The following is a 13619-nucleotide window of genomic DNA, read 5'->3' on the forward strand; positions in this document are numbered from 1 at the left end:
AATAACCTTAAGCTCTTCTGGAAGCATTTCAAATAAATTAAAATGTCATCCTCCTTATGTCCTAAAAATATAAAATTTCATCTGTCCTCCTGGGTGCCGGTTCTTCTGGAAAATTTTACTTGTCATTTCCAAGTACAAACCTTATAATAGGAGAGGAGTTGAATTAAATGCTTTCATCAAAGTTTCTGCAGAACTTGATCCTTTTTTCAAGCATTCTCTAATCGTGTGTAATTTGACATTTTGGTTGGAGGGAGAGAGAGAGTGCTCCTCTCCTGTTTGCCCCTAAAATGCCTTCTGTGGCTGGCACTGGACCAGACCAAAGTCAGGAGCCAGGAACTCAATCCAGTTCTCCCACGTGGGTGGCAGGAACCCAGTCACATGAGTCCTCGTCTGCTGCTTTAAGCCTCCCAGGTTCCACATCAGCAGGAAGCTGGGCTTAGGAGTTGGAACTGAGCACCACAAAGCAGATGTCCCTACTGGCCAGACGCATTGGATTGTGTGTCTTCCCTCCTTTATTAATTTTTAACAACTTTATCTTGAACTCATTTTGTGTATAAAGTCAAGTGATAAATTATAGTTGTTACAGAAAAGAAGTATGGGATCTCACTGCTGAGTAGGTGACTTGATGAACTGGAGGCTAAATTAAAGGCAAACTTCAGTTGGAAATGTTGATTAGGGGCTGGCGTGATGGCTCTACTGGCTAATCCTCAGCCTGTACGTGCTGGCATCCCATATGGGTGCTGGTCTGTATCTCGGTTGCTCCACTTCCCATCCAGCTCCCTGCTTGTGGCCTGGGAAAGCAGTCAAGGACGGCCCAAAGCCTGGTGACCCTGTACCCGTGTGGGAGACCTGGAAGAAACACCTGGTTTCAGACTGGCTCAGCTCTGGTGTGCTTTGGGGAGTGGATCTTTCTCTCTTCTCTGTAAATTTGCCTTTCAAATAAAAAGAAACATATCTTTAAAAGTAAAAAGAAATGTTTACTCGAATTTCAGTCCATTTTGAAAGAATTAAAATGGTGAATCTTATTTCCTATAAAGGGTAGTTTTTACATGAAAAGACAAAACAGTTTTTATTTATTTATTTTTTTAAGATTCATTTATTTACTTGGAAGGCAGAGCAACAGAGTGAGAGTGAGGCAGAAAGAGAGCCAAAGACAGAGACGTTCCATCTGCTGGTTCATTCTCAAATATTTGCAACAGCCGGGGCTGAGGCAGGCCAGAGCCAGGAGCCTGGAATTCTGTCTTGGTTTCCCAGTAGGTGTCAAGGGCCCAAACTCAGGCTGTCTTGCACTGCTTTTCCAGGTGCCTGAGTGGGGAGTGGGCCCAGAAGCCAAGCAGACAGGGTGTCCAGATATAAATGCCAATGTCTCAAGGGCTGCTTAACCTGTTGTACCACAATGCTCCACCTCCTCTCTATTTTAACTCCTGTGACTAACACTGATAAGGAGATAATATTTCATGAGCTCACCGCTAGGTGTGTGAAAAAATGATTTTTTTTTTTTTACGTAAAATATTTTAAAGCAGCAAACAGACAGATAACAAGAACTGAAGAGTCACACAATGTAACTTAGATAGGCAACATTGTTACAGACTCAGCTACATTGTGCCCTGAAACATCCTTACCTTTCACCAGGGCTGGCTGGCTGGCTGCCAGCTTCAGAAGTCTTGTTCTCACTTGCTATCCCACCCAACATCCAGCTGCCTGACTGAGAGGTCACTGAGCACAACTTAAAACTGCCTATGATTGTGATTTATTGGTTGCTGTAAGTGGTGTGCCTCCCATAAGTTGCCTAGTATATCTGCACACCTGAGATAAGTTGTGAGCTTCCCTTGCAACTACGACCCTGCCAGTTTAGTTTATGAAAATAGGAGAAGAAAAAGAATCAGCACTTCACTCTTGGGACGCAAGTGCAGTCAAGTCCATGAGGGTAAATTAAAGTGCCTTTCTTCCAGGGAATCCCTGGCACTTCAGCCTTCTCCCTGTAACAGCACAATTGTGCTAACACATCATTTTCAAAAATTTAAAACCATCACTCGTGCAAACATAAAAATGAAAACCCACTTAAGATTCTGTTCAGCTCAGAGACTATGATGGACTATGATAATCAGTGGATTCTTCAACGACCTCATCGTGCTTGGAGTGGCTAGATTGGCAGCAATTCATAACTGTTGAACTATCAAAACCACTTGAGCAAGTATCTCAGAGCATGCCCCACATCCGGGACTTGGGGTGGGTGGGAAACTGGGTGGGGCTTCTCCCTCAATATCTCCCTTTACCTCAGATACATGAAGGAAACAATATGGAAATAATAGTCTTGGGCCCGGCGGCGTAGCCTAGCGGCTAGAGTCCTTGCCTTGAACGCCCCGGGATCCCATATGGGCGCCGGTTCTAGTCCCGGCAGCTCCACTTCCCATCCAGCTCCCTGCTTGTGGCCTGGGAAAGCAGTCGAGGACGGCCGAACGCATTGGGACACTGCACCTGCGTGGGAGACCTGGAGGGGGTTCTGATCTGCTTGCTTCTGGCTGTTGGCAGCCACTTGGGGAGTGAACCAGTGAATGGAATATCTTTCTCTTTGCAAAACTGCTTTTCTGATAAAAATAAATACATCTTAGAAAAAAAGCCAACTAAAACAGCGAAACAGCACCAGCAGCAGACTGGAAGGTGCACAATACTTTAGAATCAACTAAGCCCTGGGATAATGCAGACAGCTTGCAACCTAACACCTCAGCATTTTTCTCAGCAAAGTTCTGGACAATGTTTCTGGACATCATCAATTTAAAAAGTATATATGTGTGTATATGTTTATTTTAATATATTATTTCATAAGAGTAGGAGCCTGGAGGGTTCGGGTTGGTTTAAAAAAATGCCTGAAATGATTGCCTTATTTGTGGAATAATGGCATGGTTTCAAAGTTCCTGGAGCTGGGCTCTTGACAAAACATTTTATCTAAATAATCCCCCACACTGCCATCTACTGCTTCCTGGGGTAGTGCTGGTGGGTTGCGGGGGAGGACAAGGTCTAGCTTTGTTGAACAAACGTAATTTGCAACAAAACCTGCCACGAAAGAAATTTGTTTTTAGCCAGGCAGCCCTTATATGGGGAGTGTTGGGCTGTGGTTAGACTTGGGGCTAGATCTGAAGGGACGGTGGGTGAAAGCCAGCAGGGTTGCCGCAGAAGCGTCCGGGAGGATCCCTGCTGGCCTGCAGGACTTGATGCCAAACTCCAGGCCATCTCCTGGGAGCTGACTTCCTCCTCCCTAACGGCAGTTCCCTTTGTAGTTCTAACTCCGTGGCTCCCAGCAAGGCCCCCAACTAGGCCTCTAAGTGAATTCTTCCCTCTCCGTGTTCTTCACTGTCCTGATCCCCTGGCCTCCTGAGCCCACATGGCGCTCTCATTTCCCACTTTCCCGCGCGTTGCGTTTGCCTCAAAGGGTTCCTGTGCCAGCACCAGAAGTAGCAGCAGCTCTGGACGCCCCCACCACCCCGACACCACCTCCCAGAGCCCACCCCAAGGAAGTCACTTCCTGCTGAAAACCCATTACAGCCCTACAGAGGCCTATTTTGCTTGGTTACACCTGTGGATCCTTAAGTCTCTCTCCAGGCACCTGTTCCCAACCCCAAGGAAGTCCCCAGTCTCATTGCTGGGATGCATTTGCTGGTGTCTGACGCTTCGTCCTTGTCCTTAGCGCTCAGATGGCTCACGTACGTCTTTGCCACCCTTCAGGTCTTGGTTTACTTCCCTGCGTACCCCCTGACGTTCCCAAGGTGGCTGTCTTGTTCCTCCGTCCCCTACAACTCTGTTCTCTGCTGGTTCAGGCCACTTGGGCAGGTCTCCTGGGAGATCCTTTCTCGTCCTCTCACCTGGCCTGGAGGCAGCCTCAACCCAACTTCCTGAAGATTCTCCCTCCTCTGGCCCCTCACCTCCTCTTCCTTAGCCTTCTCCCGTTGGCTCCTTCCCCCAAGAGTGCTTCCCAAAAGCCGCGAGTGGCTGGGACCCTTGGTTCCTTCTCCACACCTCGCGTAGACTTTTAGTCCCTCGAGCATTTGCTGACTCTCCAGCTTGCTAGGTGGGTCTCCCTTTCTTTAGGCGAGCTTAGCGAGAGGGGTGCGTGGGGCGCTGTCCCGGGCCCGCACCCGGCAGGTGCAGCTGACCGGGAATTCACCGGTGGCCTACGCACGAGGTCTGGTGGAGGAAGGGCCGGCGCACCATCGCCTCGCGAGGGCTCCGTGGTGCCCTCGGCCCCCAGCGTGCTGCCGGAAGCGGCCAGACCGGCCTCCTCCCGCGGCGCCCGCCGTCTTATCTGGGCGCCTCCAGGGCCTCGGGAGGAGTCGCGGGCGCGCCTGGAGGGAGGCGGCAGCGGCATGGGCCGAGGGCCCCGGGTCCCGGGCCTTCCACTTCGCCGCCTGCTGCCTCTCCTGCTACTGCTGGGTCTGGCTTGGGGTGCAGCCGGATCTCCGGGCACCGACGGTGAGTAAGAGGAGGGCTCCGGGGCGGCGAGAAACCCTAGCTGGGTGCGCCGGCTTGACGCTCGGGGCCGCCGGCACGCCCGGGACGCTTCCCTGCCTCTACTTCGTTCGGGCGTGGAGCGCGGGTGGGGCGGGCTCGGGCTCTGCGGGAGCCCAGAGAGCGGGGGCGGAGCCGCCCCAGGAGGCGAGGGTTTGGAGGCGGCCTTGCCCTGGGAGCCTGCACCTGCCGGTGCCCGGGGCGCCGGCGGCAGGTGGGAGGTGGGGGTTGGGCTCACGCTGCCCCGAGGAGGCCGAGAAGGCCGCGCCCCGGCGCACAGGGCGTGGATAGTGCTGTGGCACTGGGGGCGGGGGGTGGGGTGGGGCAAGGACTTTTTGCAGGACATACTCTGGACCCGGTGCAATTTTCTTTCTACCTTTGATTTCATCATCTAGCTGAAGAGCCAAGGTGCTAACGATAGTGAGAAAGGAGGATAAGAAATACGTGTTTCTAGAAATACAACGTTTATTCATTCATCTACTCTTTCGACAGGCGGCCTGTGCCGGACGTGAGCACGCGGTGGCCGCTGCCACGAGCTCACTTCCCAGCGGGAGGCAGACAAGTCAGTAATCCATTTCCAGGCAACTGCAGATGCTGAGTGTGGTAGCAGGAGGGTTCAGGCTCGCAGAGGTGACAGTCCCTCACTATCCCTGTAGGAGAAGGCGGGAGGCTGTGAGTGCCCTGAGGGAAACGTTTCATTTGGCTAGGGCATGGAGAAGGTGTGGTGTCTGGGCTTGGGCCAGAAGGACAGGCACACTGGCTCAGAGCAGAAGGCAGGAAGTGTGGAGGGAATTAGGGTGGGGCCTGTGGCTCACCCTGTGTGAAGGAGGCTGATGGGAAATGGGGGGAAGGGCCGGGTGGGGTCCCGGCAGAGGCCAGAGGACCTGGACTAGCAAAACCAGGCAGGCACGTACTCTTCTGGGTGGTGGGAAGCCACAGGAAGTGGCTGCAGGCTTTTGTACAAGAAGTGATATCCAAATAAGCCAACCTCCCCCATGAAACAATGACCCTGAAGTGGAAGGGAATTTACTTGCCAGGAGCCGCTGGGAGCTCTGTCCCCGAAATTCTCAAGAACCCGTGGCTCTCACCCCCCAAGAACCCCTCCTAGTCCCATGGCTGAGGGGGTGATTTTGGCGGGAGGAGCTCAGGGTTGCCTGGTTGAGCCCCCTTCTGTACCGAACAGCCTTGCAGAAGGTGGTCGTCGGCAGGTCTCCTTCGTTAGGAGCTGGACCACACGGAGGGAAGATCAGAGGCCGTTGTTGCGATAGCAAGGCTGAAAATTCTGAGGACTTGACCTGCAGTAAGGAAGGACGGTGGGAGAAGAGATGTGGATGTGGCTGACAGGTGGAGGTGGCACTGGAAGGCAGCCCTTAATAACACGTTAGGCTGTAAAGAGACAGAAGCGGAAAGATGACACCTGAGCCTGGGCCTGGGTGTTTGAGTATAGGGATACAGGAGGAGGAGAAAGATTGGGAGAAAGGCTAGTCACTGCCTAGGGCATCCTGAGTGTGAGACGCTTCTGTGCCACTGCAGAGATGAAATCAGTAGAACTTGGACTGTGGCCAGAAGGTGTCCCCCGGGGGTGTAGGCTTGATGGCGTCTCCACCCTGCAGGTTGAAAGTTTAGCAGGACTTAGTCCATTTTTTGTTTGTTTATTTGTTTCTGTGATAAAATACCCAAGACAAGGTCATTTATAAAGAATAGATTTTGTTTGGTTGCTAGTTCTGAGGATGGGGAAGTTCAAGAGCAAAGTACTAACATGCTGGGCATCTGGAAGAGGGCAGGACCTCCTGGCTGAGTCGTAACACGGTGGTGAGACAGGGGACAGGAGGGAGAGGTGGGGGAGAGGGGAGGAATGGGGTAGGGGTGCATTGTAGCGCAGCACTGTCTTCCTCTTAGAAAGCCATAGATGACGTCATGGGGTTCTCCCTTATGACCTTATCTAATCCTAGTGACCCCCAAAGATCCCACCCCCAATTCCTTTAGCCTGTAAATTTTTTTTTTGGAGGGGCAATGTGGTTGAACCAGAACTACCGGACAGACTCCTGGGGGAAATCAAGTTGAGAAAGTAGATGCAAGAAGAGAAGAAACAAACCAGAGGAAGAAGAGAAAGCAGCAGCAGACAGGTGTCCAGACCCGGGTTGGTAGAAACCAAGAGGGGTGGGCCCGGCACAGTAGCCTAGTGGCCAAAGTCCTCGCATTGAACATGATGGAATCCCATATGGGCACCGGTTCTAATCCTGGCGGCCCCGCTTCCCATCCAGCTCCCTGCTTGTGGCCTGGGAAAGCAGTCTAGGACAGCCCAAAACCTTGGGACCCTGTATCTGTGTGAGAGACCAGAAAGAGATTCCTGGCTCCTGGCTTTGGATTGGCTGAGCTCTGGCCGTTGTGGCTACTTGGGGAGTGAATCAGTGAACAGAAGATCTTCCTCTGTCTCTCCTCCTCTCTCTACATCTGCCTTTCCAAGAAAAATAAATATCTTAAAAAAAAAAAAAAAAGGAGGGGCCCGGCGGCATAGCCTAATGGCTAAAGTCCTTGCCTTGAATGCCCCGGGATCCCATATGGGCGCCGGTTCTAATCCCGGCAGCTCCACTTCCCATCCAGCTCCCTGCTTGTGGCCTGGGAGGGCGGTTTGAGGACGGCCCAAAGCTTTGGGACCCTGCACCCGTGTGGGAGACCTGGAGGGGGTTCCTGGTTCCCGGCATCGGATCGGCACAGTACTGGCCCGTTGCGGCTCACTTGGGGAGTGAAACATCGGATGGAAGATCTTCCTCTCTGTCTCTCCTCCTCTGTATATCCGGCTTTCCAATAATAATAAATCTTAAAAAAAAAAAAAAAAGAAACCAAAACAGGGGAAAGACGGGGTGGAGGTTATTGCTGGGTGTGAGAGACATCACACCAGAGAAGTCTAGGATGTATTAAGAAATCTTTATTAACCAAGCTTTGTGATGGCAATGCCCACTAGAAATTAGCAATCCAGTCTGAGTCGAAACCCTGAGAGAAACAAATGGTCATCACCGTGAAGTCCATCCATTACTGAAGACATATGTTCCTGCTTCCTCAGAAATGTAAGCCATCCTAAGAGACATGCAATGAATAACCTGGACACACGTACAAAGCTGCAGACATTCACCTTTCCCTGGCTTCTCTGTCCATGTTCCAGTACCACCAGGCCTGTCCTCTCCTGGAATCCTTGGAAATGCACAAATTAGAAATACAAAGCATCTTAGTGTTTGCATCTTCACTGACTCTCCCAAGCAGTGAGCAGAGGGTGAGGAATGCAGACATACAGGGATCATGTTCAGGGGCTACCTGTCCTTGGAGTCTGTCTGCGGGAAGCCAGAGAACAAGCAGGTACTGGGGAGGCTACGAGCTGGGGTACAAGAGTGACCAAGGCATGCGACCTGGAGAGCGCGGCCCTGCCTACGATGAACCTATGGGGGCTTGCAGGACGAGTGGGTATGTACCAATGCAATACTGCCCCCTCTCAGGTTCCAGGTGATAGGTGAGCGTCACATGTGGTCAGAAGGGACCACTTAGGTGGGGGAGGAGTGGCTTCCAAGCTCGTGACCCTGAATTAGCTGTCTAAGACCACAGTAGGTTGAGAAAAAGGCTTTGGCTTTGGTGACTGTAGACCATGATGGCTCAGAGCTGGCTGAGGCTGTGTGTCTGAAGTACTGGGCTCTAGAGGCAGGGCAAAGATCTGGGCTGAAGAATAGGATTTTTTTTTTTTTCATTTGATAGGCAGAGAGAGAGTCCTCATTCTCTAGTCCTATCTATAAGTGCCCACAAGAGCCAGCGCTGGCTGGGCCAGGCTTAAGCCAGGGACCTGGAACTCAATTTGAGTCCTCTGTGTGGCTAGGTGGTGGGGACACAGATCCTTGACCCATCACCTGCCTGCTCCCTGCTAGCGTGCACATTGGCAAAAAGCTGGGATTGAGAGGAGAGCCTGGATTTGAACCCTGGCACTAGATTATGAGCTGCAGGTATCCAAAGCAGCATCACAATTATTGTGCCAAGTGCCTGTCCCGGCTCTCACTTTAAACAAGTTAAAAGGGAAAGGAAGGCCGTTCTCAGTAGGGCTGGCCTGGTCAGTACAAGCTACCTGGGGATGGTAGAGAAGGATGAGCACAGATTATACAGAGAAACACTATCCCGCAGAGAAGGAGAAACTGAGAATGTGAACACAATGAGATTTAACAGAGCTCAAGTAAAGGAGGGGAGGGGAGGAGAGGAATGGGGAACTGCTGGTTCCCTTTCACTGCTGTCTACTTAGTGCCTATTTCAAAACCAATCCCTTGTTTCTGGGAAGTCGTTAGCGCTTTCGATTTCTCTTTGTAGCCCCAGCAATGCCATGCCCAGGGCCTTGTCATGCACCTAACACTGTGACACCATGAACTTATTTAGTAGACAGAGAACTCAGGCACTGGGACTGTGACTTGGACAGGGAGGAAATACAGCCTGGAAATACACTAAGACCACCCTGATGAGAAGAGAGACTATAGCAGGGGAGATAACTGCCCCAGGACATGGGTCTCTAACAGACTCAAAGGCAGGCAGTAGGGGTGGGAGGGAATTAGTGGCTAGGAAACTCTACTGGTAAGGAAAGGGGCGGGCTTTTGGCAGGAGAAGCTGGAGATGGCCTTGGCAGTGCCAGGCATCCTGTGCAATTGGTTAATATGGGGCCTTATTTGGCTTTCTTGGGCCAGTCCTTAAGTTGGAAGTGGGGGCAAAAACTAGCACATCTGGCCGTCGTTAAGTCCAACCCTTCCGGGGGCCGATTGCTACAGAAGTTGTGGTTTGAGTTCCTGGACGGATTGCTGCAGACTGTGGGCCAGAGTTCTATTTTTATATATAGTCTGACATTGTCCATTTTTATATCCAGCCTCTCCACCGGGTCACTGGTGCAAGGTGGCATTTAACTAGTGAGGGAGATGTTTCTGGGAAGGGGAGCTCTAGTCAAATGGTCTGGGTGTGAGTGAAGTATGAGAGGATAATTGGAAGAGCAGGAGGGTGGGTGTGGGGGTGGGTGTGGTGCCAGGCCCCAGGGGCATCCAAAGGTAAGGAATGAGCCAGGAGGGTGGAACCCGTCTCTCCTGTTTCTTCACTTCCGCTGGCATTGCTGTGCTTCTGGGAGTGGCCTTGGGACTTGTTGGCTCAGGCCCGGCTGGGTTCAGAAGGCCAGGAGAAGGCTCAGCGGCTTTGAGAATGGGGCGGGGAGGTGCAGGGGTGGTGAGGGTTGTTCTTCCCATGTGCGAAGTACATCACTTCACTAGTCTCACACGTCCCAGGCTTGGTCTGCACCCAGTCTTCATGAGTCACAGCAGCACGTTTGTTCTCCGGAATGGGGATGAGGAAGAGTGAGTGGATGGTTTTGGAGTGACTTGAAGTTACTGAAAGTAATAGACAGCTATCGAGTTTGTGAAGAGTCCTCCCCATGCCCTGCCTTTCATCTCTAGGAACCATGTGTTGGGCATCTCATCAGCTTTCTAGTTGGATCCTACAGTGGGTGGGGGGAGGCAGGTGTTTAGCTGAGTGGTTAGACTGCCATTCGGGATGTCCGTAGCCCATTCAGGAGTGCCTGGTTTTGAGTCCTGTCTCTTCTATGGATTCTAGCTTGCTGATAGACACCTGGGAGGCAGTGATCAAGCTCAGGTCATTGGGTCCTTGCCATCCACATAGGAGTCCTTGACTGCATTTCTGGCTTGCAGCTTTGTCCAAATGGCCCAGCCAGTCCCAGCTATTGTCTGCTTTTGGGTAGTGAACCATTGGATGAGAGCTGTGTCTGCATGTCAAATAAAGCAATAATTTATTTTTTTTTTTAATTTAAGAAATCCAATATTTAATTTTTATTAAAAAATTTATTAAAATTTTTATGTATTTTTATTGGAAAGGCAGATTTACACAGAGGAGAGACAGAGATCTTTTTCCACTGTTTTTTTTTTTTTTTAGATTTATTTATTTTTATTGGACAGACAGATATACAGAGAGGAGGAGAGACAGAGAGAAAGATCTTCCATCCATTGATTGACTCCCCAAGTGGCTGCAGCGGCTGGAGCTGAGTCGATCCAAAGCCAGGAGCCAGGAGCTCTTCCAGATCTCCCACATGGGTGCAGGTTTCCCAGGCCTTGGGCCGTCCTTGACTGCTTTCCCAGGCCACAGGCAGGGAGCTGTGGAGAAGATGAGTACCGTGTTGTTCCAGAGCCCATGGCTCTTCAAGACTGCAGTGACATTCCCCACTGCTTCATCCATCAGGGACACCATGCCTGCGTAGTGCTGCCTCTTCTTGTCCTGGATGAAGTCGTAGGGCTTCAGGTACTCCTCGGGGACCTGCAGAGGCTAGTGCACCGACTGCAGCGCCAGGTAGAGAAACAGAGGTTTCTGGGGTGGATGGGCCGCGATGAGGTCAGTCGCCCGTTGGGTGAATACATTGGTTGAATACAGGTTCACGTATCCTGTTGCGACTTCTTCACCATCGCGAAAATCAAGGGCACAGTGCGTGACATTGAGAGTGTTGATGAAGGCGCAGCGCTTGTGGGCGTAGTAGTCCTCACTGCCCAGGAGGTAGCCAAAGAAGGTGTCGAAGCCACGGCGGGTGGGCAGGCACTCCTTCCGGTACATTCCCAGGTGCCACTTGCCTACCATGTGGGTGGCGTAGCCGGCCTCCTTCAGCAGCTGGGGCAGGAGCTTCTCATCCAGGGGTACGCAGCTGGGCTGGCACGGCCAGATGATCTCATGCTGCAGCCCTGTGCGGATCAATAACGCAGGTAGAACTGTTCAGGAGCAGCGCCAAGCGAGGCGTTCCCGTCAGCTGCACTGGGCCTCTCAGGTAGTACCTGCTTCCCCGTCCCTGCTCAGGGCACCCCAAACTCTGGGAGGGAGCAGGTCCCTGGGTTCCTGCCCCGCATGGGAGAGGCCGGGGAAGTCCTGGGCTCCCGTTCCCCCCCTCCCTCCCCCCTAAGTGACCACAATGGCTGGAACTTAGCTGATCTGAAGCCAGGAGCCAGGAGCTTCTTCCGGGTCTCCTATGTATTTGCAGTGTCCCCAGGCTTTGGGCCATTCTGCACGGCTTTTCATGCCATAAGCAAAGAGCTAGGTAGGAAGTGGAACAGCTGGGACATGAATCAGTGTCCATATGGGATGCTGGTGTTTGCAAGGCAAGGATTAGCCAATTAAGCTATCTCACCCAGCCCCCGGAAACCAACTAATTTTTTTTTTAAAGATTTATTTATTTTATTACAAACTCAGATATATAGAGAGGAGAGACAGAGAGGAAGATCTTCCGTCCAATGATTCACTCCCCAAGTGAGCGGCAACGGCTGGTGCATGCTGATCCGATGCCGGGAACCAGGAACCTCTTCCGGGTCTCCCATGCGGGTGCAGGGTCCCAAAGCATTGGGCCGTCCTCGACTGCTTTCCCAGGCCACAAGCAGGGAGTTGGATGGAAAGTGGAGCTGCCGGGATTAGAACCGGTGCCCATTTGGGCTCCCAGGGCTTTCAAGGCGAGGACTTTAGCTGCTAGGCTACGCCGCCGGGCCCAACCAACTAATCTTAAAGCTGACTCGGCTATCTCTGTAGCTCAGGGGGGTGAGTGGTCTGTTGGCCTGGGCTATGTGGAATAGGGTTGGGTCCTGAATTGCAAGGGAGAGGAAAGGTATCTGGGCTGATGGAGAATGAGTTAGATGTGATGATAAGGGGTGAGGATAGGAGTACATTGGCTGTCTGTGGGGCAGTAGTGTTAGGGTGGAGCTGTGCCTTGATGGCTGCCAAACTCAAGACTCAGCGTTGAGTGGGGTGCAATTCTGGTTTGGAGGCGGAGTGCAGGGCCCACTGCCTGCAGATCTTTTTTTTTTTTTTTTTTTTTAAATATTTATTTATTTCATTACAGTCAGATATACAGAGAGGAGGAGAGACAGAGAGGAAGATCTTCCGTCCGATGATTCACTCCCCAAGTGAGCCACAACGGGCCGATGCGCGCCTATCCAATGCCGGGAACCTGGAACCTCTTCTGGGTCTCCCACGCAGGTGCAGGGCCCCAATGCTTTGGGCCGTCCTCGACTGCTTTCCCAGGCCACAAGCAGGGAGCTGGATGGGAAGTGGAGTTACCGGGATTAGAACTGGCGACCATATGGGATCCCGGGGCTTTCAAGGCGAGGACTTTAGCCGCCAGGCCACGCCGCCGGGCCCTGCCTGCAGATCTTACAAGAAAGTGAACAGAAGGCGGCACAAGTCAGTTGAAGGGCTTCCCTGAGTGAAGGCTCAGGGCTCTGGCTGGGGAGTGTATCTGGGTCCTGCGCTGTAGGTGCAGCGGGCAGGGGTGAGGGGGATAGGGAAGTGATGGTGCGGATTGCCCTGGAGGGTGATGCTGTTTGAGAGTGGGGAACTTTCTTGAAGTGTTTTAAAAGAGGTTATGTTCTGGTTTCTGTGGTTGTTTTATTTTTTGCTAGGGCTGTTGGAGAGGACAGAGTGTGAGCTCTCCCAGGTTCTTCGGTGCTCGGGAGCTTGATGCAGTCCCTTAAGGGCAAGGCAATTTCATGGGGAATGCCTTTTCTTGCTGAGTTGTGGGTCCCCTTGGCTTCCTTCCTCGGCCCACAGTCTCCATTTCCACATGTCTCTACAAGCTTACGAAACATAATCTCCTGGCGCTTGCGCAGTAAATTAGTTGTGAATGACTAGGGATTAGGTCAAGACAGCTTCCAATTTGAGCATTCCACTTGTGCGTGAGACTGCCTTCATCTTTTGCCAGTGAACAAAATAGAGTGTCTTATTCAAGTCCATTGACTTCCCCCACCCCTCAGAAATGTGGCTATTGCTGTTTGTGGTGAAATAAGAGTGAAAGTAGTTCTGGGGGACCCTATACCATCCTCTGTGACATGACAGGTCTTTTTAAGTTGCTATGGACAGGCCAGGCAAGTGGGCCAGTCTGAAAAAGGGTAGGGGAAACTGACCTTCAACTTCTGAGTCAGGTATGACCCAGAAAGCTGGGAAGCTTGGCAAAGAGGGAGAGTGTTTGTTTATGCAAATGTGGCTGGATATGATGGTTTCTTTTCTTTTTATTTGAAAGGTGGAATTACAGTGAGAGGAGAGACAGAGAACTTCCATCTGCTGGTTCACTC

At 51.8% G+C, this 13619-nt stretch overlaps 1 protein-coding gene across 3 annotated transcripts in view; it reads left to right on the plus strand.

The window, feature by feature from the left end:
• Window positions 1-4001: 4001 nt before the first annotated feature.
• Window positions 4002-13619, plus strand: part of SUSD1 (sushi domain containing 1) — a 125146-nt gene continuing 115528 nt past the window's right edge. For 2 of the 3 annotated variants that reach the window (XM_058672297.1, XM_058672298.1), the window contains exon 1: window positions 4196-4467. In XM_058672297.1, the coding sequence (XP_058528280.1) occupies window positions 4362-4467 (106 nt within the window). In that variant the 5' untranslated portion in view covers window positions 4196-4361. Of the gene's footprint in view, window positions 4067-4195; window positions 4468-13619 lie in introns of those variants that run through there. The other variant, XM_058672299.1, reaches the window with a different exon arrangement.

This window comes from Ochotona princeps, chromosome 14 (assembly GCF_030435755.1).
Source record: "Ochotona princeps isolate mOchPri1 chromosome 14, mOchPri1.hap1, whole genome shotgun sequence".
Taxonomy (NCBI): Eukaryota; Metazoa; Chordata; class Mammalia; order Lagomorpha; family Ochotonidae; genus Ochotona; species Ochotona princeps.